This window comes from Dipteris shenzhenensis, chromosome 25, assembly GCF_047967505.1.
Source record: "Dipteris shenzhenensis isolate YYH24624 ecotype China chromosome 25, Dip_SZ_1.0, whole genome shotgun sequence".
NCBI lineage: Eukaryota > Viridiplantae > Streptophyta > Polypodiopsida > Gleicheniales > Dipteridaceae > Dipteris > Dipteris shenzhenensis.
The window spans coordinates 34,971,516-34,995,249 of record NC_141620.1 but is presented as its reverse complement, the minus strand read 5'-3'; the positions used below and the strand labels follow the sequence as shown (position 1 = coordinate 34,995,249).

At 43.2% G+C, this 23,734-nt stretch overlaps 1 protein-coding gene across 4 annotated transcripts in view; it reads left to right on the top strand.

Annotated features, from left to right (window-relative positions):
- LOC147885800 (uncharacterized) overlaps nt 1-23,457 on the top strand; it is a 48,758-nt gene extending 25,301 nt beyond the window's left edge. For all 4 annotated transcript variants that reach the window (XM_087396584.1, XM_087396585.1, XM_087396586.1 and 1 more), the window contains 3 exons: nt 8,535-8,669; nt 19,543-19,657; nt 22,839-23,457. In XM_087396584.1, the coding sequence (XP_087252710.1) occupies nt 8,535-8,669; nt 19,543-19,657; nt 22,839-22,975 (387 nt within the window). In that variant the 3' untranslated portion in view covers nt 22,976-23,457. The remainder of the gene's footprint in view (nt 1-8,534; nt 8,670-19,542; nt 19,658-22,838) is intronic.
- The last annotated feature ends 277 nt before the right edge of the window (nt 23,458-23,734 follow it).

Below are 23,734 nucleotides of genomic sequence, written 5' to 3'. Positions count from 1 at the left end.
AACCACCACAAGATAGAATCGTATCCACCTTGTGTCGTAGGCAGACCTACAATAAAGTCCATGGAAATGCTCTCCCACCTACCTAGTGGTATTTCCAAAGGTTGTAAAAGTCCGGGTGGCTTCACCCGCTCTGCCTTACTTACCTGACACGAAAAACAACGTGTCACATATTCATGAATATGCTTTTTCATCTTTGGCCAAAAGAAATCTCGCTTCACGAGATCATATGTCTTCTCGACTCCTGGATGTCCCGCACATGGGCTATCATGGCATTGTCGAAGGACTCTCTGCCTGAGATCATACTGATTAGGTACTACTACCTTGCCATTTCTTTTTAGCATACCATCCCTTATGGCATATCTTGCATAAGTTTGGCCTTTTCTGGATGCGAGGTCATCCTTTTCCCCGGGTTTGAACACATGAGCCTTAGGCGAAAGGCTCTGGACGAACTCGTCAACCTTTTGAGTTTCTCTAATCTCGGTCATTAGAGCACTCTCTAATACTGTGAAACTCATATTATGCATAATACGTGACAACGCATCAGTAATTTTATTATCCTTCCCTCTTCGGTACCGAATCATCAAGTTAAACTCCTGCATGAGTTCTGCCCACCTAGCTTGGTGGCCTCTCAAGTCAGGTTGTTTACAAAAATGTTTCAGAGTATCATGATCAACATCAACATAAAACTCTGATCCATACAAGTAATGTCTCCATGTTTTTAGAGCATGGACAACAGCATACAACTCTAATTCATGAGTTGGCCAATTTCGTTGAGAGGGAGAAAGCTTCTTGCTTTCAAAGGCTACTGGCCTTCCCTCTTGGAGAAGAACTGCTCCTACCGCAATGCCACTTGCATCGATTTTAAGGAAAAACGGTTTCTGGGGATCAACTATTTTTAACACCGGTCCTGAGACCACAGCTTGTTTCACGGTGTTTAAACTTTCCTGTTGATTCTGTCTCCATATAAAAGGTACTTTATCTGAGGTCAGATCAGTCAATGGCGATACTATTTCGGAATATCCTTTGATATGCCTTCGATAAAATTGGACAAATCCCAAGAATGATCGCAAAGTGGTCAAACTCTGAGGAATTGGCCAAGTCAGTATCGCAGCCACTTTCTTTCGATCTATTTCTACCCCCTCAGGAGTAATTATGAATTCTAAATATTCAAGCCTTACCATAGACAGTACCGTTTTCTTTTTATTTACATAAAGATTGGCTTTCCTCAAAGTACTGAACACTATTCTTAAGTGTTCGTGATGCTCAGCAATACTTTTATTGAATACCAGAATATCGTCAATAAAGTGTACTACAAACTTTCCGATATACGGGCGTAGTAAATCGTTCATAAGCATGACGAATGCAGCTGGAGCATTGGTAAGTCCAAAGGGCATTACCAAAAACTCGTAATGTCCAACCCTGCTTCTAAAAGCGGTTTTATGCACATCCTCGGCTCTAATACAGATCTGGTGGTAGCCACATTTAAGATCTATCTTACTGAAAATTACGGCCCCATGTAATGCATCTAGCAAATCATCAATCCGAGCCATCGGATACCTGTGCTTAATAGTGATATTATTCAATGCTCTGTAATCTATACAGAGGCGAAAAGTATCATCTTTCTTCCTTTTTAATATCACTGGCGAAGCAAAAGGTGAGAAACTGGGTTGAATCGGCCCCAGCTTGAGGTATTCTTCCAGTTGTCTCCGTACCTCCGCTTTTTCGGTAAAGCTTATCCTATAGGGAGGTCTATTTACAGGTTCTGCCCCCGGGATTAGTTCAATCTTATGCTGAACATTCCGCTTTGGAGGTAACCCATAAGGTAGTTCATCCCTAAAACAATCAGAGAACTCCTCTGCTATTTGATCAGCCATCCTTATCATCTCTCCATTTTGGGTAACATCAGTGCTAGCCAAAGAATCAACAATTGGCTCTACCGATGCTGTACAAAGAAACAAAAACTCTTCTTGAGCTTTTCGAATTTCCAGTACGGAAACCAACGGTCCTTGAGGTATATCTTTTTTACCTCGTAAGACATACATCACATCGTTCATCTTGAATTGATAAATATTTTTCCAATCTATGGCTAGATTCTTCCTAGAATGCCAAGCCTTACCTAGGGCTACGTCTGCATGAGTAAGCTTTGTCATTTCAAAATCAAGCTTCTTAGCATAGTCGCGAATTCGAAGCTCCAACTGGGTAACCCTCTGGTCCCGTACTTCAATTGAACTTCCATCTGCCATTCTGACTGTATATGCATAGTCAGATGGGCTAGTCTTTAGTTTTAGCCTCTTTATAAGCTTGGAGTTAATTACATTGTGCGTTGATGCTGAGCCAAACAACACAATGACATCATGACTAGCTACTTGCCCTTTTATCTTAATTAACTCTGTATCATTTAAGGCTCTATACCCCGTTGCTGCGGGCTTTGATAGGATATTATCAGGTGCACTAGTTACTAACTTAGCAACAGACACACATAACAAAACAGGTACTGACCTTTGAGAAGATCCCGCTAGTTGAATTTGCATCTGTTCTGCTCTGGGACTTCCCTCCATTTCCATGTCGCATTCTGAGATCACCATCTCAGCCATCCGACGATCCTTGTTTCGTGGACAATCTTTCCACTGATGAGGCTGAAGGCATCCAAAACACAAGTCTTCTCTCCTCGCTTTTTCCCTTTGCTCTGGATTCAAAGAAGACTTTGACCAAGCCCGGGCTGCCATTGGTGTTACTTTTCTTTTCATTCCAATGGTGGTACTTGATTTAGGAGTCTCAACTAGCTTCGCCTGCTTGGCTGGACCACTAGGCTGTGAGGCACTCCCTTTACTAATCCACTTCTTCTTAAACCCAGTTTTATTCGGGTACTCATACTGAGTCCCAACCTGCACAAACCCACTTGGTGTTGGAACACTGAAAGGAAAGAGTAGAGTGGACACAGAATCAGAATACTTGCTTATGGAATGAAGAAAAGTGAGGTCCTTAAGTAGGCACCTCATACAAGCTCACTGACATCACTGATGACTTCAGAGCTCCACAATCATCTCCTCAATCTGCTCCTAGATTCTCTCAATCATCCTATGTGGATCTCCACCACCTAACTGTGCTTGTGGGCACCTAACTGTGCCTCTAGCACTCACACATAGAAACATAAGGTGTGCCTGAGGCATACACCTTGAGATATCCCAACAAACCCGCCCTCAAGGAAATGCCTCAGGCTATGTCAAGGATACATCTAGTCTCATAGTTTCTCATGCCATCTCATGGTGGTCAAGGATAAATCTATGGCTAGGTTCTCATGCTAGCAAGGGTTTCCTTGGGTGTAAGGTAAACAAAAAGGGATACAAACAGACCTTCCAATGGTTATCTCCCCTGCATGTACATACACACAATGTCTGCAGGAGGTACCATGGAACAAAACATACACATGGTCTACATCATAAGGTGACCAGAGGTGTTTACAAAACACACAAAACACAATAGTTTATTTTCATTCATTTTGGAGGACTATCCAGGCTGAGTACCTTGACATAAAAAGAGAGATCTGGAGCATACATAGAGATGATTTAAAATGCATAATCTTCATGGGATGCCTCATCTTGTGGAGGCAAATTAACTGTAAGTAGATTTGCATTTTCTGTCTTTGCTTTGGCTCTGCAAAACTTCTCATGATGGTTGTTCTTGCCACAGTGCTTGCATGGATTAACTTTGAAGCAGTCCTTTGAAAGGTGATTTGTCTTTCCACAGTGATTGCAAGGAGTATACTTGCCCTTCTTGACTTTTATAGCATAAGCAGTGTCATTGCCTTTCCTTAGCTCCATATGCCTTTCTTCTTCTTGGAGAGCAGAGATAATGCCTTCAAGGTTAGGATTGGGAAGATTCTTCAAAGTGCTAACAATGTGATCAAAACTTTCAGGCATACTCTTAAGTAACACTGCCATAGCATCATCAGGAGTGATAGGAGAGTTGATAGAAGCTAATTGAGTCATAAGACTCCGCATATAGTTGACATGAGCAGCTAAAGTAGTATCACTTGCCATCTTTAATTCAAAGAAAGAGATTTTAAGTGATAGTTCAGATATGTGAGAGCTTGCACCAAAAATCAAGTCTAGCTTCTGCCATGCTTCCGATGGAGACTCCAAGTCAGATATATGATGTATGTAATCATCACCCAAAGCTAAAGCAATTATACCATATGCTTTTTCTTCTCTTGCTGGATCCCTTGCCGGTCGTGTCGGAGTTGAAGATTCTCCAGCATTTGAGGCCGTAGAAGAAGCGGTAGGAGTAGGTTTGACAAGTCCCCATAAGTTCTCCCGCATCAATGCAAATTTTACCTTCATTTGCCATGTATGGAAGCCCTTTCCATTGAACTTCTCAAGATTATATAAGGTAGCCATGAGAGGGTCTAACCCAGATATTGGGCAGTGTCTATCTCTCTTACAAGGCAAAAAGAACTGAAATACTTCCAAAGTATAGGCACTTGATGTAGCAAATAGTAGTGACTAGTTTTCAAACAATGATGCTACTTTTTGCATGCTTCATAGAAGTGGATGAAATAAATACTTTCCAATCACAACCAGGTCTAGCAAGTCAAAACAAAACTGAAGCAACACTTGTAGTGAAGTTATTGAAAACTTCAAAAGACCAGAAATGCTAGAGTAGCATTTTATGTAGCATCATTTTCAAAAGTATGTCAAAACTGTCAAAACTAGAGAGCTGAACTTGGAGGGCTCATATCACACTCTTCAAAGCAAAAGAAAGGGGGCTTTCTGAGGCAAAAGAGAGCTGGTATACCACAGTAGATCCTCTGGGAAGAAGAGGCGAAAATATGCGTCAGGTCGCCTTCACCTTCTTGAACAAAGTCGACTGGTTTTTCTCTGTTTTCTCCTTCAATATGCAGCCATTGCTGCTCAGATTTCAGCACAAGGTAGCTCTAGGTATGGAGAAGCTTGCCTTGAAAGGAATTAGACAAAGACGGAGCAGGCGCAGAGAAATCGCAGGAAGAGGAATCGACGATTTTCGTGCAATGGCGACCAGCAGGCGCGTATTATTCTTCAATTGCTTGCAGCCGTAAATTCACCCCAACAAGAGGGATCTCCAGCTGGAAGGGCGTGGGAAATGGGTGAGAATCGGAGGAGAACAAGCTCAAGCAAATTTTTGGAAGAAGAGGGAGAGATGGTGAAGAAGAAGAAGAGGAAGAAGATGATGATGTGGCAAAAATGGGCTCAAGGGGGATCAAATGGCTCTGATACCATGTTGGAACACTGAAAGGAAAGAGTAGAGTGGACACAAAATCAGAATACTTGCTTATGGAATGAAGAAAAGTGAGGTCCTTAAGTAGGCACCTCATACAAGCTCACTGACATCACTGATGACTTCAGAGCTCCACAATCATCTCCTCAATCTGCTCCTAGATTCTCTCAATCATCCTATGTGGCTCTCCACCACCTAACTGTGCTTGTGGGCACCTAACTGTGCCTCTAGCACTCACACATAGAAACATAAGGTGTGCCTGAGGCATACACCTTGAGATATCCCAACACTTGGTCTGTTCCCTTTTGCATCCTCATAGTTCAGGGCTATGGCAATTGCTTCATCTAGTGTGTTCGCATACTTAGCCCGAACTTCCATCTTGATCCGATCATTCAATCCAAAGATAAAATCTTTTACTTGGATTGACTGAGGTAGAGGTTCATAAACCTTCATCACACTTTCTCTGAACTTATTAGTGTATTCTGCCACCGATAAATTTCTCTGACGAAGGTTTCGATACTGATCCCAAGCTCGGGATGCTTCGTGAAGTGTTTTCTAAACTCTTTTTTAACCCCCTCTCAAGTAGTGGATGCCAATCCATCTTTCTGTTGTTTTATCCACCACCTATCCGTTGCCTCATTAAACATATGGGTGGCCTCGCGGATTTTCTTCATATCATTCCTGATTTCACAAATGGCGAATGCCTCGTCCCATTTGTGTAACCAGGTCTCTATGATATCGGAACTACGGTCAGCAGATATCCGACCATAATACTTTTCAGGCCTATAATTGGCAATATTAGGCACCTTAGCCCTCCTAGGCTCGACCGTATGAACACTAGACTCCGGTTCCATTGGAGATTTACCTTTCTCCTCAGAAGATGGTCTAGCAGACATACTATGCACCATTTTCCTGAGCTCAGATTGCCCTACATTTGTTTGTAACTGTTGTGCTAAAATTTGTTGCAAGGCATCCTCTAACATTGCAATTTTGCCAGATAGTGTATGACCTGCTGGGCGCGACACCTGCGGGGTCGGCTGGACTCCCGACTCTACGGGATCCACCCTAGAAGCTTCTTCTTCTACTTCCATTTTGGTCAATAGGTGTGGTTTTTTTTTTAAAATAAATATTTTAATTTTAATAACAAATAAAACACCGTTTGAAACTGTATTTACAAATCGAAAGTCCAACTTCCAAATTTACAGCTAACAAAGCATATATCACACTGTAACCAAAACCACTTTTCCCTGTACTAGGAAAAACTCCTGCAATCCAAATTGACTCAAACACGGAGGCAAATAAACAAGCAAATGCTCCAACAAAGCTTAGAAGGCATAGAGAGCTCCCTGGTTATATTTTTGCTGCATGAAGAGATCAACCAGTCCCTGTAAGCCACTCCAAATTGGCATTTATAATCTGTCCTGAATGGATGATGTGGCTCTCTCTCTTTTTTTTTTTTTCTCCTTCTTCAAGGTCCAAAGACCTTAAATGACGTGTCCCTTGTCAATACCACCGTCCCAACGGTTGTCTGCTCCCGGGATCTCCTTCACCAAATTCTATCGGACCTTGGCCCCAAGCTAAACTGTTTCACGCTCCAAAATTATGCTCGTAAATAAACGTAATTAACAGCTACACCAAAGTGATCAATTCGATGACGAAGAAGACTGTTCTACGTGATGATTTTACTCACGGACTTCGCACATCTATTGACCCACGATACGAACGCCAGACAATCATATAATGTTCCGTCCCAGTCTTCAGTACTAATCAAATTCCTCACGCGATGCCAAGGAGCACCAAACCGTGACCAACGCGTGCGCCACCCTGATATCCTGCACTAGTTCTGTGACCACACAGTAGCTCTCATCGTGCGCTGCTCATCAACGCTACCTAGACTGACAAACTGCCAAATTACGATCTGTGTAGAATTTGGGCTCCGTATTGTCCGTCGTCATACGCCTAGCCAGTCCCAGACCTCTCGTGATCGCTAGTCTGTAATCGCACTTTTCCAATCACATGTCGCTCTGATACCAAATGATACGCGAAAATCTGGTACATCTCTGTTTTTCTCCAATCACGGGCATAGGCACATCGATTATCCTTCCAGCCAACCTCGGTGGTTACGTGAAAGCTCTTGCTTACAAAATTCCACCAAGCCCCAAGATTTCCTAGATGGATCTAGTATGCCACATGTCTTCATTCTAGGGTCCCTCCTTAGTGCATCATTTACCCCTCTCTTGGGATATCATTGAAACCATTTGCCCCCAGGCACATTTAATGCATTTAGGTCCCTTTAGCCTTAGATCCACCTAGCCTAGTGCCATGTCACCCTCACCAAGGACCTTGACCTTGATTCCTTTTTTATTATTTACATGAAGCCCAAAGAAATATAATACAAACATTGATCCTTTAAAGGAAAATGTCAACTGACCCTTACGAGGTCATGTTACCTCAACTTGAGCGTAACACCACTTGCCTTCAACTTCTCGTTCTCATATTTGAAAGTGGCGACTTGGACTTCTAGCATCTCAATTTGGGTGGCAAGAGAGCTGGTTTTCTCATTCAGCATTCGAGTTACATCTTTTTCCCATTTCGTTTGCTTTTCCCCTTGCCATTTCTTCATTTCATCTTGTAATTGAGCATGCAGGTTGGAGAGCTCATCATTCTTGTTTTCCCCTACTTTCTTCTTTATGCATTCACACCCCTCCTTGATTGTTGATATGCATCCTTTGATATTCTTTTCTTCTATTTTCTCCTCTTTGGCCCAAATGACACTATATTTGCTCTCCTCTTTTCGCCTCTTGTTTTTTGGTCTTGTGGGCTGCCCATTGTTCCCATTTGGTCCCTTTCTTGATCAGTGCTGACGGGCTGTTCTATGTTGATCAGTTGAAGAGGTGTGTAGCAGACCCTCGGGGAGGGGGGGTGCGGCCACACAAATGGCACGGCCAGCAGTAGAGGGCGCCACACGGGACGCCATGCGAGCAAGAGGATGTGCGCCACGGGTGCCAACAGCCGGGCAAGGCAAGTGGGGGGAGGGTGTGCACCACCGGCGCCAGCAGTCGGGCGAGGCAGGGGAGAGAGAGAAAGAAAGAAAGAAAGAAAGTGTATTATTGTCCACTAAAGGCTAGAGAGAGAGAGAGAGAGAGAGAGAGAGAGGTTGGGGGGTGCGGGGTCGTTAGATCTTGTTGCAATCCTTGCTTGTTTAATGTAGACCATGTGGGTTCGCTTGTATAGTGTTTGTAGCTATCTATATCTATTAACTAGGTCTCCATGGTCCACAGGCACAATCTCGAGACTTTGAGGAGTTTCAAGTTCGCATTGCATATACAAGAAACGAGGGACTCTTTTTCAAAAACTTGTACAAGGCTCCAGCAGCGTTGCGCTACTCATCATTGTCAAAGAATAAGCTAGAAGGAGTAAGCTCTCTTCTTCTATTAGTTGCATAGTTACTTGTGCCTAAATGCATCACTTTTCGACTCTAGTTATGTGCTTGGAAAGGCGTACATAAATGACACTTGATAAAACTCATCATACAAATCGTTTCTAAGTTCTACTACTACATTCACTCTAACAATTAACTACAAGTTGCACATAGAACAAGGAGGTGAAATATTCATGTTCAATAAAGAGAGAACAACTTCTCATCCAGAGATTTCATTTTTTGGTATCACACCTTGCTGGCATATAGCTTTCCTTGTGACATTGTCTATTTATCTTTTGACTTGCTGATCAAATACAAGTATCCTAGAGTCTCCAAAATACTTTATATGTGATTGTAGTTGTGCAGGTTTGTGTTTAACGTTTGTGAACAATAAAACATTGGAAGGTACTAGGGCTATTGTTAATAACAACTGGAGTTGTTGCACAGAAACTTTCAATAGAGTTATAAGCTATAGATCAAGGTTTTTCATTCTTATAAATTATGCAAAACTTTAGATATTATCATTGGTAACCATTGGCAAAGAGAGATAAATAGGTATTCCAGCAAATACAAATAAAAGGACCTTATTTTACCTCTTTGGAGGGTATCTTGTCATAGATTACCATTTATAAAGAGTTTTAATGATGTATGATAATAAAGAGCACAACATAAGGGGATTACTTCACCTCCGAGGGGGAGGGTTCATTTTGGAGCTTTATTACCTCATTGTTCTTATGCTTTTGTCTACTTGATATTTTGCCTCTCTATCTTGTCACTTAATACCCTTAAGTAATGACATTCATGGGGGACTACGTCAAGAGCCACCCATTGATAGTACTTTCATGTTATGTATACTATTACTTAGAGTTGATTGAGGTTAGCTTGCTGTCCTCGTTGAAGTGTGGATATTCCGCAAGTTTCAAGAAGGCATTCATTGCCATGTGGCTATGCATAGATTTGATTGTGGAGATTCAAGATCCTCGTTGAATCGTTAAATTGTTGGTCTCGTACATGGTCCATATAGCATGATGAGCCGGTCAACAACCATCCTTTGTTTGTGGAGATTCAAGATCCTCGTTGAATTGTTTAAATGTTGGTCTCATATTAATCTTTAATATTGTCCATGTAGCATGATGAGCTGTCAAAAACCATCCTCTGTTTGTAGAAGGCAGCCTAGGATGAAATCCATGGCTATTATGTCCATTTGCCTCCTAGAATGCGTAATGGCTACAGTGATGCAGACACAGGGGGGAGTAGGTTGCTCTCTTGCGGGCATGCTGATCCGGATATTGCTTTACGCAGATGGCATGGCTCTCTTGTCTTTCTCAGTAGAGAGGCTCCAAAGACACCTTGACGTACTACAGTCCTTTTGTGTGTCTCATGATTTGAAGGTCAACCTGGGTAAAACCAAGGTCATGATCTTCAATACATCTCGAGCCGTCATGTGCCAGAAGCAATTCACATTTGATGGGTCACCGATTGAGATAGTTTCATCATACACCTATCTTGGGGTTGTCTTTTCCAGACCCATCTTCACTATGAGACCCGCGATGCAGGCATGCTTGAGCAAAGGATATGCTTCATTGGCCAGACTAGAGAGGCAGTGATTCTGCTCGCACTTTTAGGATCCACGGACCAAGGAGTTTCTTTTTGACTCCTTGGTCCGCCTAGCGGGGATGTACGGCAGTCCATGTTGGGGGTCAGACTTGTTGGATACAGAGTGGGCCCATGTGGAGTGGCTACAGGTTCTCATGTTATCACGGATGATTCGTGGTAAGCCATCCGTTCCTCACCAAATCATTCAGGCTGAGTTTGGGTCACCCTCTTTATAGCTAGATGTTGCTTTTCAGGTCATCACGTATTTGTACCGAGTCAGGGAGTATGGGGATTACACCTCTGGGCATAGTAGGCTACCGTGGCTAGCTCTGTCCTCTTCTATGGAACTTGCAGCAGGTGGGGACCAGAGGTGCTGGTATGCACGCACAGAGAGATGGTTTGAGCGACTGGGGCTCCACATGGATAGACTACCTCCCTTCCAATACGGCATGGATGCTCCGTTTTCTCCCCTCCTATCACACGAAGTCAACTAGGTTATCCGTGAGGATCTACTATAGCTACACACATTCCAGACTTCGTTGGGCCCGAGTGATCGCCCAGTGAAGCTGGGCTTCTACAGAGATCACTTCTTACATATCATAGCGGAGGGTTTCATTGATCCACCAGGATACACACAGATTCACCAACCCCACTCACTGAGGATCTCTCTTGGGCAATTCTGGGTCTCTTCACACAGACTTCGTATCGAGAGCGGTAGAGTAGAGGGGTTACCTAGGGAGAGGCGCATATGCACACTGTGTGACATGGAGTAGGTTGAGACAGAGGAGGGTTTCATCTTCAGGTGTCCTGTTTACTATGAGATCCGAGGGCGTTTCTACTGCCTCTTCAGAGATAGCTATGGGATTTTGGCCCGATTCCTCTCCTACCCAGACTAGTAGTGTTTGGCAAGTTTCATTCATGAGGTACTTTGACACCGCGAGAGGATACTCCAAGCACGGAAACAGGAGCAGACTTTTTCCTTGGTTGATCCCTCTCAGAGCTCTATCACGGAGTTCTTTCAGCCAGATCACATGGACCCCCCCACGAGACGAGGCCTTGACATGACCGTGACTCGGAGCCTGTGACCCGACAGCTCAGACAGAGGGTTGACACACAGATCACACTTGGGGACATCCCCCCCCTATTTAGAGTTAGAGCCCGACCGATGGGGTTTCACAGTAGCCTTGGTTAGACGTAGAGCTATGACCAGCAGGAGACATGCCAGGACTGAACCTTTGAGTGGCTGACAGCACTCTATTGCCGATTTCATGCCCCCATTGCCTCATCCACGCTGATGTCCTGCCGATGATGATGATGATGTTGTTGATGATGATGCTGAGATTGATATATAGTCGACCATTGACATGACTATGTTGTACTTAGGACTTAGTACTACCATTCTGCATTTTTTGCATTGGTGTGGATGCTCGTTTAGTAGCTCCACTACCACAGCTCGTTTGTACCAAAATTTTCATAGTATCATAGACCCATCGGTCTTCCGACGACTTTAATAAACTTTCTTTCTTTCTTTCTTTCTCACCTTTCAAGGGCTCTAGTGGCTGAAAGGCATTCTTGTTATTTGGACTAATCCTAGTCCTCCGTGGGTGTTGCCACCATGCAACTTTCAAATACAATAAAAAAGATAAAAAATTTTCTAGTTGATAGTAGCCAATTGACTTTGATCAAAGTCAATGACCTTTAAACAAAGACAAAATACAATATTTTCTCATATTTTTCTGCGGATAAAGACAGCTTTGTGACATCCCCACCGCTTCTTTTTCAGTTGTTTTCAATTGGTACGCTTCTTGGTAAAGCTGCAAAACTTGTAGATACTGTGAGGAATATTCCTCATCCATCAACTAAGCATCTAGCCTCTTAGTCAACACAGTCTTGCACATGAATGCGAAGTTTCCCAAGAAGAGGGGAAATGGGAACTGAGTTTTCCAAAACATTTGATCTGCATCTAAAACCCTTCCAAGCTCCTCTATTTTGATCTCGAGTCGTAGAGCGAGCTCCTTAGAAATAAAGTTATCTATAACCCCTGGGTAAAAAAAAAGAATCAAGTCATTCCGATCCTTCACGTTTCCCCAAGAAAGGCAAAGTTCTTCGGCCTCCGAAATGGCCAGTCTTTCCAAAACAGTGGAGATATCTCCCGCCATGGGCTTTGGTGGTTGCTTTGGCCTTTTCTGCTTCCTTGGACCTGAAGGACTTTTGGGGCACTAGGGAGTCACATGCCCTTCTTTTCTGCATCGAAAACATCTCTCTTCCTTCCGGAAAGTCTCGATCTGATCAAGCGTAAAGTGAGCTCTTCCCTTATAGGGCCTCTGGTTCTGGTTTTCCCTCAGCTTCCGAGGCTGAAACCCTTTGTTTTCGAGTTGGGATGACTGGAATCCTTCTGTTTTGGCACATACCTGCTCCTTTCAAGGACATCTTTCTTCTCCTTCTGTTATGAGGTTGAGTCCTTCATATTCAATAGAAATGCAACTTTTGCTGAATGCATGAGGTCGTGAAGCATTGAATCCTCCATTAATTCACACAACTCGAATGTTTGATGGCAATCCTGCCCGATGCTTCCTTAGATATTTGTAAGAAAAACATTTCTTGGAGCCTTTCTTTGTCTTCTTTCCTTGAGAGACCCCTCAAGTCTTCTCAAATGGAGTGATTTGCAGATAAAATCCATATTGATACTCTTCCAAGTAATGTGAACCTCATCTTGGAACTGCTTTGGAAAGAATTGTTCCTTGAAGAGCTTCTTGAATTCCATTCACGGTTTAAGTGCTCTTTTTTCCTCAAGATGTTCTCCCTACCAAGCATTTACTGTAATTGTTAGGTGTAGATGTACCGTCTTTAACTCCGAAAACTTCTCTACCCAAAAGATGTGCTACTGACAGATAAACTGCAAAGCTGTGTCACTTTGGCCAAATTAATCGATGATAGATCATAAGAGTTTCTGTTTATTCTATAAACAGTCCCAATAAAGGAAACTGTAGAATGATAAATTCTTGAGGAAAGATACTTGGCCAATGATGACCATATAAAATACCATCGTATAAAAGAGCTGTTGGAAAGCTGAAAGGAAAGCAAAGAGTGGACACAAACTCAGAATACTTGCATTACTTGGTTTATAGAATGAAGAAGAGTGAGGTCCTTAAGTAGGCACCTCATACATGCTCACTGACATCACTGATGACCTCAGAGCTCCACAATCATCTCCTCAATCTGCTCCTAGATTCTCTCAATCATCCTATGTGGCTCTTCCACCACCTAACTGTGCTCGTGGGCACCTAACTGTGCCTCTAGCACTCACACATAGAAACCAAGGTGTGCCTGAGGCATACACCTTGAGATATCCCAACAAACCCCCCCTCAAGGGAATGCCTCAGGCTATGTCAAGGATACATCTAGTCTCATAGTTTCTCATGCCATCTCATGGTGGTCAAGGATAAATCTATGGCTAGGTTCTCATGCTAGCAAGGGTTCCCTTGGGTGTAAGGTAAACAAAAGGGATACAAAAAGACCTTCCAATGGTTATCTCCCCTGCATGTACATGCACACAATGTCTGCAGGAGGTACCATGGAACAAAACATACACATGGCCTACATCATAAGGTGACCAGAGGTGTTTACAAAACACACAAAACACAATAGTTTATTTTCATTCATTTTGGAGGACTATCCAGGCTGAGTACCTTGACATAAAAAGAGAGATCTGGAGCATACATAGAGATGATTTAAAATGCATAATCTTCAAAGGATGCCTCATCTTGTGGAGGCAAAATATCCATGTCAAGGCAAGGTCTTACCACATGGGCAGTGTCTAGTGCCTTATAAGATAGGACAAGTGGATCTGAAAGTCATATCCTTCAAGAGAACAATTATCTTGTCATCTCCATAGTTGTGTAGAGAAGCATATCTGAGGTATCTGACCTTCATCTTTTTCTTGTACTTGGAGTCAAATAAAAGTGCCATGAGAGGGTAGATCTCTGTAGTTGCTTCCTTTTTGGCAACCATTGTTTTGGCAATCTTCAACAAGAAAGTCAGGTTGGCATTTTCATCCTTTGTAGCATAACAAGACATTGCTTTATGTTTTGGCTTTTCACATATTTTGCATAAGCAAGCCATGAGAGGCTCTAACCCAGGTATTGGGTAGTGTCTTCTCTCTTACAGGGCTTAGAATAACAACTGAAATGCTTCAAAATATAAGCATTTAATGTAGCAAAGTCTTGCGACCAAATTTCAAACAATGATGCTTTCACTTACATGCTTCATAGAAGTGGCTAAAATGAATACTTTCCAGTCAAAACCAGGTCTAGCAATTCAAAACAAAACTGAAGCCACACTTGTACTGAAGTTATTGAAAGCTTCAAAAAACCAGAAATGCTAGAGTAGCATTTTATGTAGCATCATCTTCAAAAACTTGTCCAAAACTGTCAAAACTGAAAAGCTGAACTTGGAGGGCTTGTAGCTCACTCTTCAAAGCAAGGAAAAGAGGGCTTTCTGAAGCAAAAGAAAGCTCATATACCAGAGAGGGTCCAGCATAGAGGTTGGACGAAATGGTGTGCACTTTTGCCCGGGAGAGTTGCTACAGGCTGAAACTGAGTTTTGACGATTTCTCCCTAGTTACTGAACCAAATGACCTGAAAAATGGCTCAAAATCTTCGTCTTGAGGTCGCCCATCTACTCCTAAGAGGGCTCAGGCAATGGCGGAGCAGGCAGGGAGTATTGAGCAACAGAAGAAATTCGCTGTTTGGAGAATGGCAGCCACCACAGACGTTTTTTCTTCAATTGCTTGCAGGTGGAAGTTTGCCCATACTAGAGGATATTTCAGCTCAGAGGGTTTGGGCAATGGTCGTTTGTAGGTGGAGAACCAAGCTCTCAAAATTTTGGGAAGAAAGAGGAAAATGGAGAAGAAGAAGATGAAGAAGAAGATGATGATGTGGCAGAAATGGGCTCAAGGGGGATCAAAGGGCTCTGATACCATGTTGGAAAGCTGAAAGGAAAGCAAAGAGTGGACACAAACTCAGAATACTTGCATTACTTGGTTTGTAGAATGAAGAAGAGTGAGGTCCTTAAGTAGGCACCTCATACATGCTCACTGACATCACTAATGACCTCAGAGCTCCACAATCATCTCCTCAATCTGCTCCTAGATTCTCTCAATCATCCTATGTGGCTCTTCCACCACCTAACTGTGCTTGTGGGCACCTAACTGTGCCTCTAGCACTCACACATAGAAACCAAGGTGTGCCTGAGGCATACACCTTGAGATATCCCAACAAGAGCATCATGCACGATAATAAGAAAACAACATAACTGAGTATCATAACTGAAATCCTCGGTAATGAGATAACTGGAACCATATAACTTGTCATAATGGAGTGAAACCACCATTTGCATGGGTGTCGACTGGGCTAACTTAGAATATGCCTACCCTCAAGTGGGGTTTGACCTTGAATCTCAAAGGTATAAAACTTTCAAGCCATGCTTAAATCATATTTATAGAAGTGTGTGCGTGTGTGTGTATGCACACACGCGCGTGTGTGTGCACGCGCGTATTCCTTTGATCATTTTCTATATTTTTGCGGTCGGGTTTCTAGTTTTTAAAAATCAACATAGATAATGTTATCCAGTGTCGAATCTTGAAGTGCTAGAATATCCCTTAACACAAACAATCCTAAATATAGGTTCTTCACTCACTCGTGCGCCCCTTCTCAATAGCAGCCTGAATTTGCAATGTGGTGAGCTGGAATCAACAATTTTTGCAAGAAATCTTTAAACAACTTGCATGGAACAACAGTTTGAATCAAATCGTCAAGGTTTGAGACTATTCAGAGCATATAATCTGTTGTTGAAACAGAGGACAAAGGAGAATTCTTCATGCCAAATTGGGCCAATCTCTGAGATAGCTTGCTGGTCAAAATTTCCTTGCTTTCAAGGCTGAGCAACTGTCATCTGCAATTTGTGATTGACTTGGGTTGTTCCTGGATTTCAATCTTTGTCGATCTGAAGTCCCTTTTGCTTGTTTTGTTGAAGGCAAACCTTCTCTCCCACTCTAAATCGCAACAATCTTTGCAATCTTTAGGGCTTGGATCGTAGTCACCAAAGAAAGGGACTGGGGTGTGCTTGATACCTCTGCAATCAGCCTAGAAACCCTAAAACGAATATGTAATCAGCTTGAAAACCCTAAAACGGATTCGTAATCAGCCCGAAGATCCCCTGATGCAGCACTTCCTGGTGAATTTGCAACCAGAGATCTCAATTCACAGCCGTCGACCGATGAGAGGAGATCGTAGCAACTGAACATAACTTAAAGCAATTGAGCTCAATTCCTAGTGGTTTCAAAGGAAAACAAGGAAAACATGTGTTTGGTCACTTTTTCTGAGAGGAAACTGCAGTGACTTGCTCTAGGGAGTTAGGAGAATTGAAATCCGGAAAGGAGCAGAAAACACACACACTAGGGGCAAAAAATAAGGGCTGGCGCCCATGGAGAGCGCAAAGAGCAGGCTAGAGCAGCAAGTACTCTCCATAAATTGTCCTCTAGACTAGTAGAAGCGTTAAGAATTCCATCGTGGCAAACCTTGCTAAAAATAGCAATCTGGATTTCCTTTGGCACTTTGAACGTCCCGTTTGTATGCCTTTTTTCCTTAAAATGCACCTGCCACAAATAAAACACCACCAAGCACATTTTCACCTGTTAATGGTTAGCTAATGCATGCGTTCTAGTTCTCTAGACTAATCCTAGTCCACCGTGGTTGCCACTATGCAACAACAGACACAATAAAAAAGATAGAAAGTTTTCTAGTTGATAGTCAACTACTTTGACCGAAGTCAATACTCTTTGACCGAAGTCACTAACCTTTAACCAAAGACAAAATAAATATTTTCTCTTTATTTTTGGGGATAAATACGGCTTTGTGACATGATCAGGTTCATGGCTTCCACCCCCACACTTGAAGTCCCAGAGCATGGGATTGAGGGCACATGGGGCATAGGAAGGGATCCTACTTGGGGAGCAACCTCTCATCTACTGATTCATAGGTACTCAGTCTTGCCTTGTAGTGCTATGTTGGTGGATAGGTATATGGGACCCCCTCAGATCCACTTGGTTGAGAACCTGGCACCCTTGCAGGTAAGTAGAGGCGCATCCTCCTACAGCATGACATAGCTCGTAATAAGGAGGGGAAGTGGGCAATGGTTTGAGGTGGCTACCTTTTGATAGGCCCCTGACAGGCATCTGGTGGTTTCTTTGCATAGGGGGATGAGGTTTGGCACCAACACCTTTATGTGCATTGTTTGGAATTGTAATGGTACCTTATGGTCAAACTCAAGAAATAGGTTGAGACAAGATCGGGAGGAGTAGCGGTACTCTCCAGATCATCTCTCATTGGGATAATCTCTGTCGAGAGGTGTGATTGATTTTGGATTCAGGTCCGACACAGTTCTCCTCATTGCGGTATCTGTCTCGAGACCTCATATTTTACTAGAGATCTCCATCAAGAGGTTGAGACTTCACCCTACGCAACCCTACATCCAAACATTATGAATTTCTCAAGCCGCGGGGAAGTCGTCTTTGTTGGGAACTTTAACGTGATGATGGTGATGTGTCAAGTATCACTTCTTGGTTTTCGGGATGATTCTATGGTATTGCCGGATATTGATCTAGATGAGGTAGAGATCTCCTCAGTATCTACAGATAGGCTAGCCCTGGTTTAAGATACATGGCATTGCCATCTACATTGGGTACGCTTTCTTGGTCATGGGCAAGATCCATGACATTGTCATCTACAATGGTCTAGCCCGATGGCCTTCCTTGGGTGGATTCACTTGTTCTCCACACGGGGGGGATATAGCATAGTTGACTACCTCATGGGATCCCCTATCTTTGCCATGCATATCATTTACTTCTTTGTCTCCCTACCACTGGCCACACGCATCTTCTTTTTTGTATATCCCCCCCCCATCGCACGATGCACACCATGACACCATTCACACACTACATCCACTTCAACCATAGCCTACTCTGCATGTTTCAAAAAGGAGAAATTTATAAATATCCTGTTTTGTAACAACTCCAAGGTCTTTTGGCTGAAGTTTCTCGAGCGATGAGCCCCTCTCCTCTAACAAACACCACGCTTTGACACTCTTACACACACACACTATATGATATCCCCCACTAGCCACCACTTGATCTCTCACGGTTACCTCGCCCCCTCTTGCACACTGTTTACTGCTAGTGATGTCAAACACGCAGCTTTGAAGCTCCATAATGGCTGAGCCAAAGATCACAAAGGACTATGTACAGAATAGGTTGCACATGGATTGGTCCGGATCTTGGCAAAGCTTTTTACCGAAGCGGTCAATTCGGTTTCCCCCACACCTGGAATCTTAACACTATCACTTCCATTCACAAGTCAAGGGATCCCATGAGTCCAAAAAACTATAGGACCATTATGATTGGACATGTCATGTCCAAGATCTATGCATCAATGCTTGACATAGGTAAGCCAATTTACAGAGCTCCAGGGACTCAGAGCTGAGTTTGGGATACCCCTTGGATGCAGCATTCCAAGTGATCGCATACCTCTATCGCGTCATGGATTATGGTTCCTCGGTCTCATGTCGATGGGCTCAGACACTTTGTACTAGTGTTTTATACTTGCCTTGGGTGCAAAGGCCCACTTAGAGGCTCCACCCATTTAGCTCATTGTATGTGGTTTTGAAGTCTCATAGACCTTCAATCTTTTGAAGACTTTAATAGATTCTCTCTCTCTCTCTCTCTCTCTCTCTCTCTCTCTCTCTCTCCCCCCAAAAAGGTCTATGAGGCCAAGGAAAGAAAACTGAATGCAACATGAGACTACACCCCCCATGGGGGAATTGGGGGTATCCAGCACACTTCCCGAAGCCTACTGATGATGATATGAACTGAAGACTAGGATTAGCATCAAATTGGACAGGATAGAGCTTTGAGTGTTGAAGGAGCTCCTGTACATCTATGTGTGTGTATATATGGCTATGTTATATGCATTTTTCTAATTTATCGTTTTATGAGCATGCCTCACAGCTAAGCACATCACGCATGGTGATGAGACAATGAACTAAAAATGGTATTGTGTATGACTAGTATACCCAAAGATAAAGGGCTCATAAGAATCTTCCAATACAGAGAGAAAGATGGGCTTGGCTGCAATCTCAACATTAAACTAACGTTTCTTTGTTTTGCTACATTTTTTATGGTAACATGAGACTCTTTGGTTTTGAATGGTTGGCTATAGAAAATAATTGTTGTCGCAACTACATCAGCAAAGGATTTCAGTTCGAGCTATCGACAGCTACTTTATGGAGGGCTTTCCCTGGTGATGGTTTCTTTCATATGGAGCTCTAGTTCAGGTAACACTTGTCCTAAGTGCACTTTTATTCCTAGATCGATTTGTTGATAAAAGGATCGTCCCTTGTTTTTTCAAGTTGAAGTGACATGATCATAAATTTTAAGCAAGTCATTCACATTCTCGAGCCAAGAGTTTTTGTAAAAATAAAAATGGTTTATGGTTGAATATCGTAGCTTCCTACAGTTATGAGTTAGGGATTTTGTGGAAAAAGGCAGATTGGTTTCCAAGGTCATATTCTAGATCAGCGGTCAGTGGACAGTTTCAGCTGCATGCAATTAATGTCATGTTTTTCTTCACTGGATTAAGCATTGGTGTTGGATGCAAGAGCTTGGTAAATCCCCTCATGCCTCTAGATCTTGTTGATGGTTATCTTCAATCCAGAACTGCAGACTCTTCCATGAGAAGTCCAATTGTAGAGGTGACTGGTTTGTGCAGCCTTGACCCCTCATCTTTCACTGAAATAATCCAGAAAACAGCAATTGACTGCATGGCTCCTCTAGCTGAATACGTTGGAGACGTGATTTGTTGCCCTCAATTTGGAAGTATGATGCGAGTTGTGCAGGGACAGCTAAGCAGCTCCTCTGGCTCTCTGGTACTAAACTGCACAGCGGTAATTGCATGCTTTTCAGAAGCAATTAGTTTTCTCATCGATGATGGAGCAAATGAAACTATTCCGGATTTGTGTTCACTTTAGCCAGAAAGCCTTATTGGGGGTTTATGTCCAATCGAACCCACTTAATTGCTCCCTGTATGCACAATGAAGTCACCTAGGAGGAGGATCTCACTCTGCCTAGAGAACTCCATGATATCATTATATACCGTCTCATATGGGCTGTGACCCTCAAGTAGTGACCTCATGCTCATACGGCGATGTGTCTGGGGGGAAGGAGCATAATGCAATGAAAACCAGTTGTTTGTCAGCCACTACAAGCATACCCACATATGGTATGCATGTTCCTCCTTCCGCAACACAGGTAAGTGGTCTCATGTGATCTAAAGAGGATTGCCACTCCTCTAGAGCCTCGTATCCCACTATCTTTCCTCATCTCCCTCCTATGAGCAGACTCCCAGGTGTATCTTGTCACTGTGGGTAGTCCCCTCTCTAGGCTTTCACGTGTCTCAGTGCAGACAATCACCTCTGTTTGGTAGAGGTCTCTGAAAAACCTGCTAGGTCAGACCAAAGGGTACCATTACAGCTCCACAATGCCATATTCAATCTGTTTTGTGCTCTCATCTCATGGGCCTGGACCGATACCGTCATGTGCTGTCCACTTCCCCTGATTCCCTTTCTACCCTCTCAGCTCCCTCTTGGATAACCACTTTGCCATCTCTATAGGCAGCCCACTTCCCTTCTTGCCTTTCTGCCATCACACGCACCATCCCCTCCCTCCGGTGTTCTTGTTGTTAGAGTCTGAGATCATCATCCAAGAAAGTCCTGGTTCCCTTCAATGTTGCGAAAGTCCTGGTTCCCTTCAGTGTTGCCCCCATGGTCATGAGGGTGGACCTGTCCGCTATTGTCCGGAATCTCACTACTAGAAGCCTTGTCGATTCGTCAGCCTTGCCCACCCTCCAAACTACATCGCAAGTAAGGTTGACACCCATCTTGGTGGACAAAAGACTTTGGCGCTTGCCATTTGGGTATCACCTACTGCTAGACCTCTGACCAGGACATTTAAGGACTTGCTGTCCTGTCTCTTGTCCTCTTCCAGGGAATCTAATATGAACTCCTTGGGGGCTGATGTACCTTGTTTAATCAACTCTATCAACTCGGTCTTCTCCTCCTTTCCCTTGGTGATTTGCTGTGTGAGCTCAGCATGTGTGGCCTGCATAGCTGCCATGTCTTTCTTAAGTTGGGCAATTTCTGTTTCAAGCTCATCCATGGCTTTGCATGTCCTCCTGCACTTCCCCCCCCTCGCTTCTTTACTTCAGCCAATGTCTTGTCCACTTGTGCTTTCTCAGCTAGCAAGGCCACATTTGTGGCTTCCATATCATCATTTTTTTCAACCAAGACCAGGCAGATTTTGTTGAGGCTGGCAAGGACATCGGATGTGCCCTTATGAGGTGTCCCTGTCATGTAAGCTGCCATTTCTCCAAGGCTTGTGTCCCCCAAGTATCTTCTACACAGCCTCGTGTAGGCATAATGCACCCAATATACACAGTTGTACTTCCTTTTGACAAGGCCCCTTTTTTTAAAACATGATCAGAGACCTTACTGTAATATATTATATTGCTGTTCTTACCTCCTACAGGCCCCCGTGAGCACTAGAAAAGTGCAGACAGCTCCTTGAGGAGTTTTCTTTGGATCTTGCCATGTTCTAGAGGACCTGGACTGGTTCTTGGAGCCTGTGCCAGTCCAGGAGCCGTGGTGCCAGTTTGCAGCTCTCTCAAGCAGTTGCATTCGCCTCCCAGCTAGTATCCTGACAGCAGTGACCCCATCTAGACCGGCCCGGTGTGGCCTGGATAGTCAGGCACGGTTTGCAGGTCCCTGATGCAATGTGGGGGCTGTTTCTTGTGACAACCCTTCAGCTAGGCTCTCAAATGTTCCAGCAGATCCCTTGGGGGCCTGGAGCTAGGAGGACAGGTCGCAGCAGGCAGAAACCCCCATGCCAACCTGTCACGAAAAAGCGCAACAGACTTCTGAGGGTCCTGGAGGTTGCGGCATAGTGGCACGCAGGCCCTGGGGGTCATGGCAGAGTGGCACAGTCTTGACGCAGTCTTGGCACAGCCTAGGGGATTTTTTTTTTGGGGGGGGGCGGGGGGCTGAGAGAGAGACAGAGAGAGACAGAGAGTACTGAACTGGCTTTGGAAGCTCTGCCAAGTACTGCTAGGAACAACTTATGATCATATTCATTCTGTTTCACCTCTTTGGGATACTGGCCTCAACGAAGATATTTACAAAAAATTGGTAGCAAAGATGCCTGGTGGTTTGGAATTTTGATTTTAAGTAGTCAGAAGGATTCAATTGACCTATTCCTGGGTAAAAAGATGCTCAAATATTCGATATCCCTAAGTAATTCTGAATGGCTCCATGAAAACCAATACTGAAGGGCATCTATTGATTGTAAGATTTATTTAGATTCATTGTAGTTTTTGTAACCATAAAATTGTTAATCGAAATCAACTTATACTATAAGCTAAACAAATTTTGTATACGAAATTGATATCAATGTGATTTTTTGCAGCATTCTTGGCAGGAACATGCATGCGAGCCTCAAAATTGGCATCATATGGCATTATATTCTCTCTTTTACTTGCTCAACTGGCATGTGTCAAAGTAATTACTGGTGAAGCAGAAAACTTGGAGCAGTCAGAAAAGTAGTTAGGATGAAGGGATTCAGTTCACTATATTTGGTTTGCAATTGTAAATATCAGCTGATTATTCTGTAAAGTTGTACGGATTTTTTCAATTAAAAAGAATATGTACAGCAATTATTTTTTCTACCATAAGGAAGTTCTGTGAGGGAACCTTTACAAGATTGGGAGACATGGATCTCTCTTAAGGTATGCATTCCATTTTGTTCCTTGTTTTTCTATGATTTGGAAAACTTGAATGGTTATCCAATGCTTTACTTAATACAACTCGCATGACACTGACAGGGACCTGCTGTTTATAGACAAATGTTTTTTGGAAAAAGATGGACTAATGAAGTATGTGTGTTTGGGGGCCTACAGATAGGTTGGGAAGATTCTACATCTACCCATTAATATGCAAATATCAAGAGTTACACGGAGTAGCAACTTTGTATGAGGCTTGAGCACAGATTTCTTGTAAAAGGGAATACCAAAGAAGTATATGCATTATAGTGCTTGAATTTCCTCATCAGACCTACATTTCATTTGCAATTTTTATAAATGGCTTGGAAATTGCAAAAAGATGAGTAGAAAGTTGAGATGTATACAAAACACATACATTTGGCCAAAGAAATATGGGTTTTCTTGTGTAGGAAAAAGGAATGATATGATGGGATATCTCAAGGTGTATGCCTCAGGCACACCTTGGTTTCTATGTGTGAGTGCTAGAGGCACAGTTAGGTGCCCACAAGCACAGTTAGGTGGTGGAAGAGCCACATAGGATGAT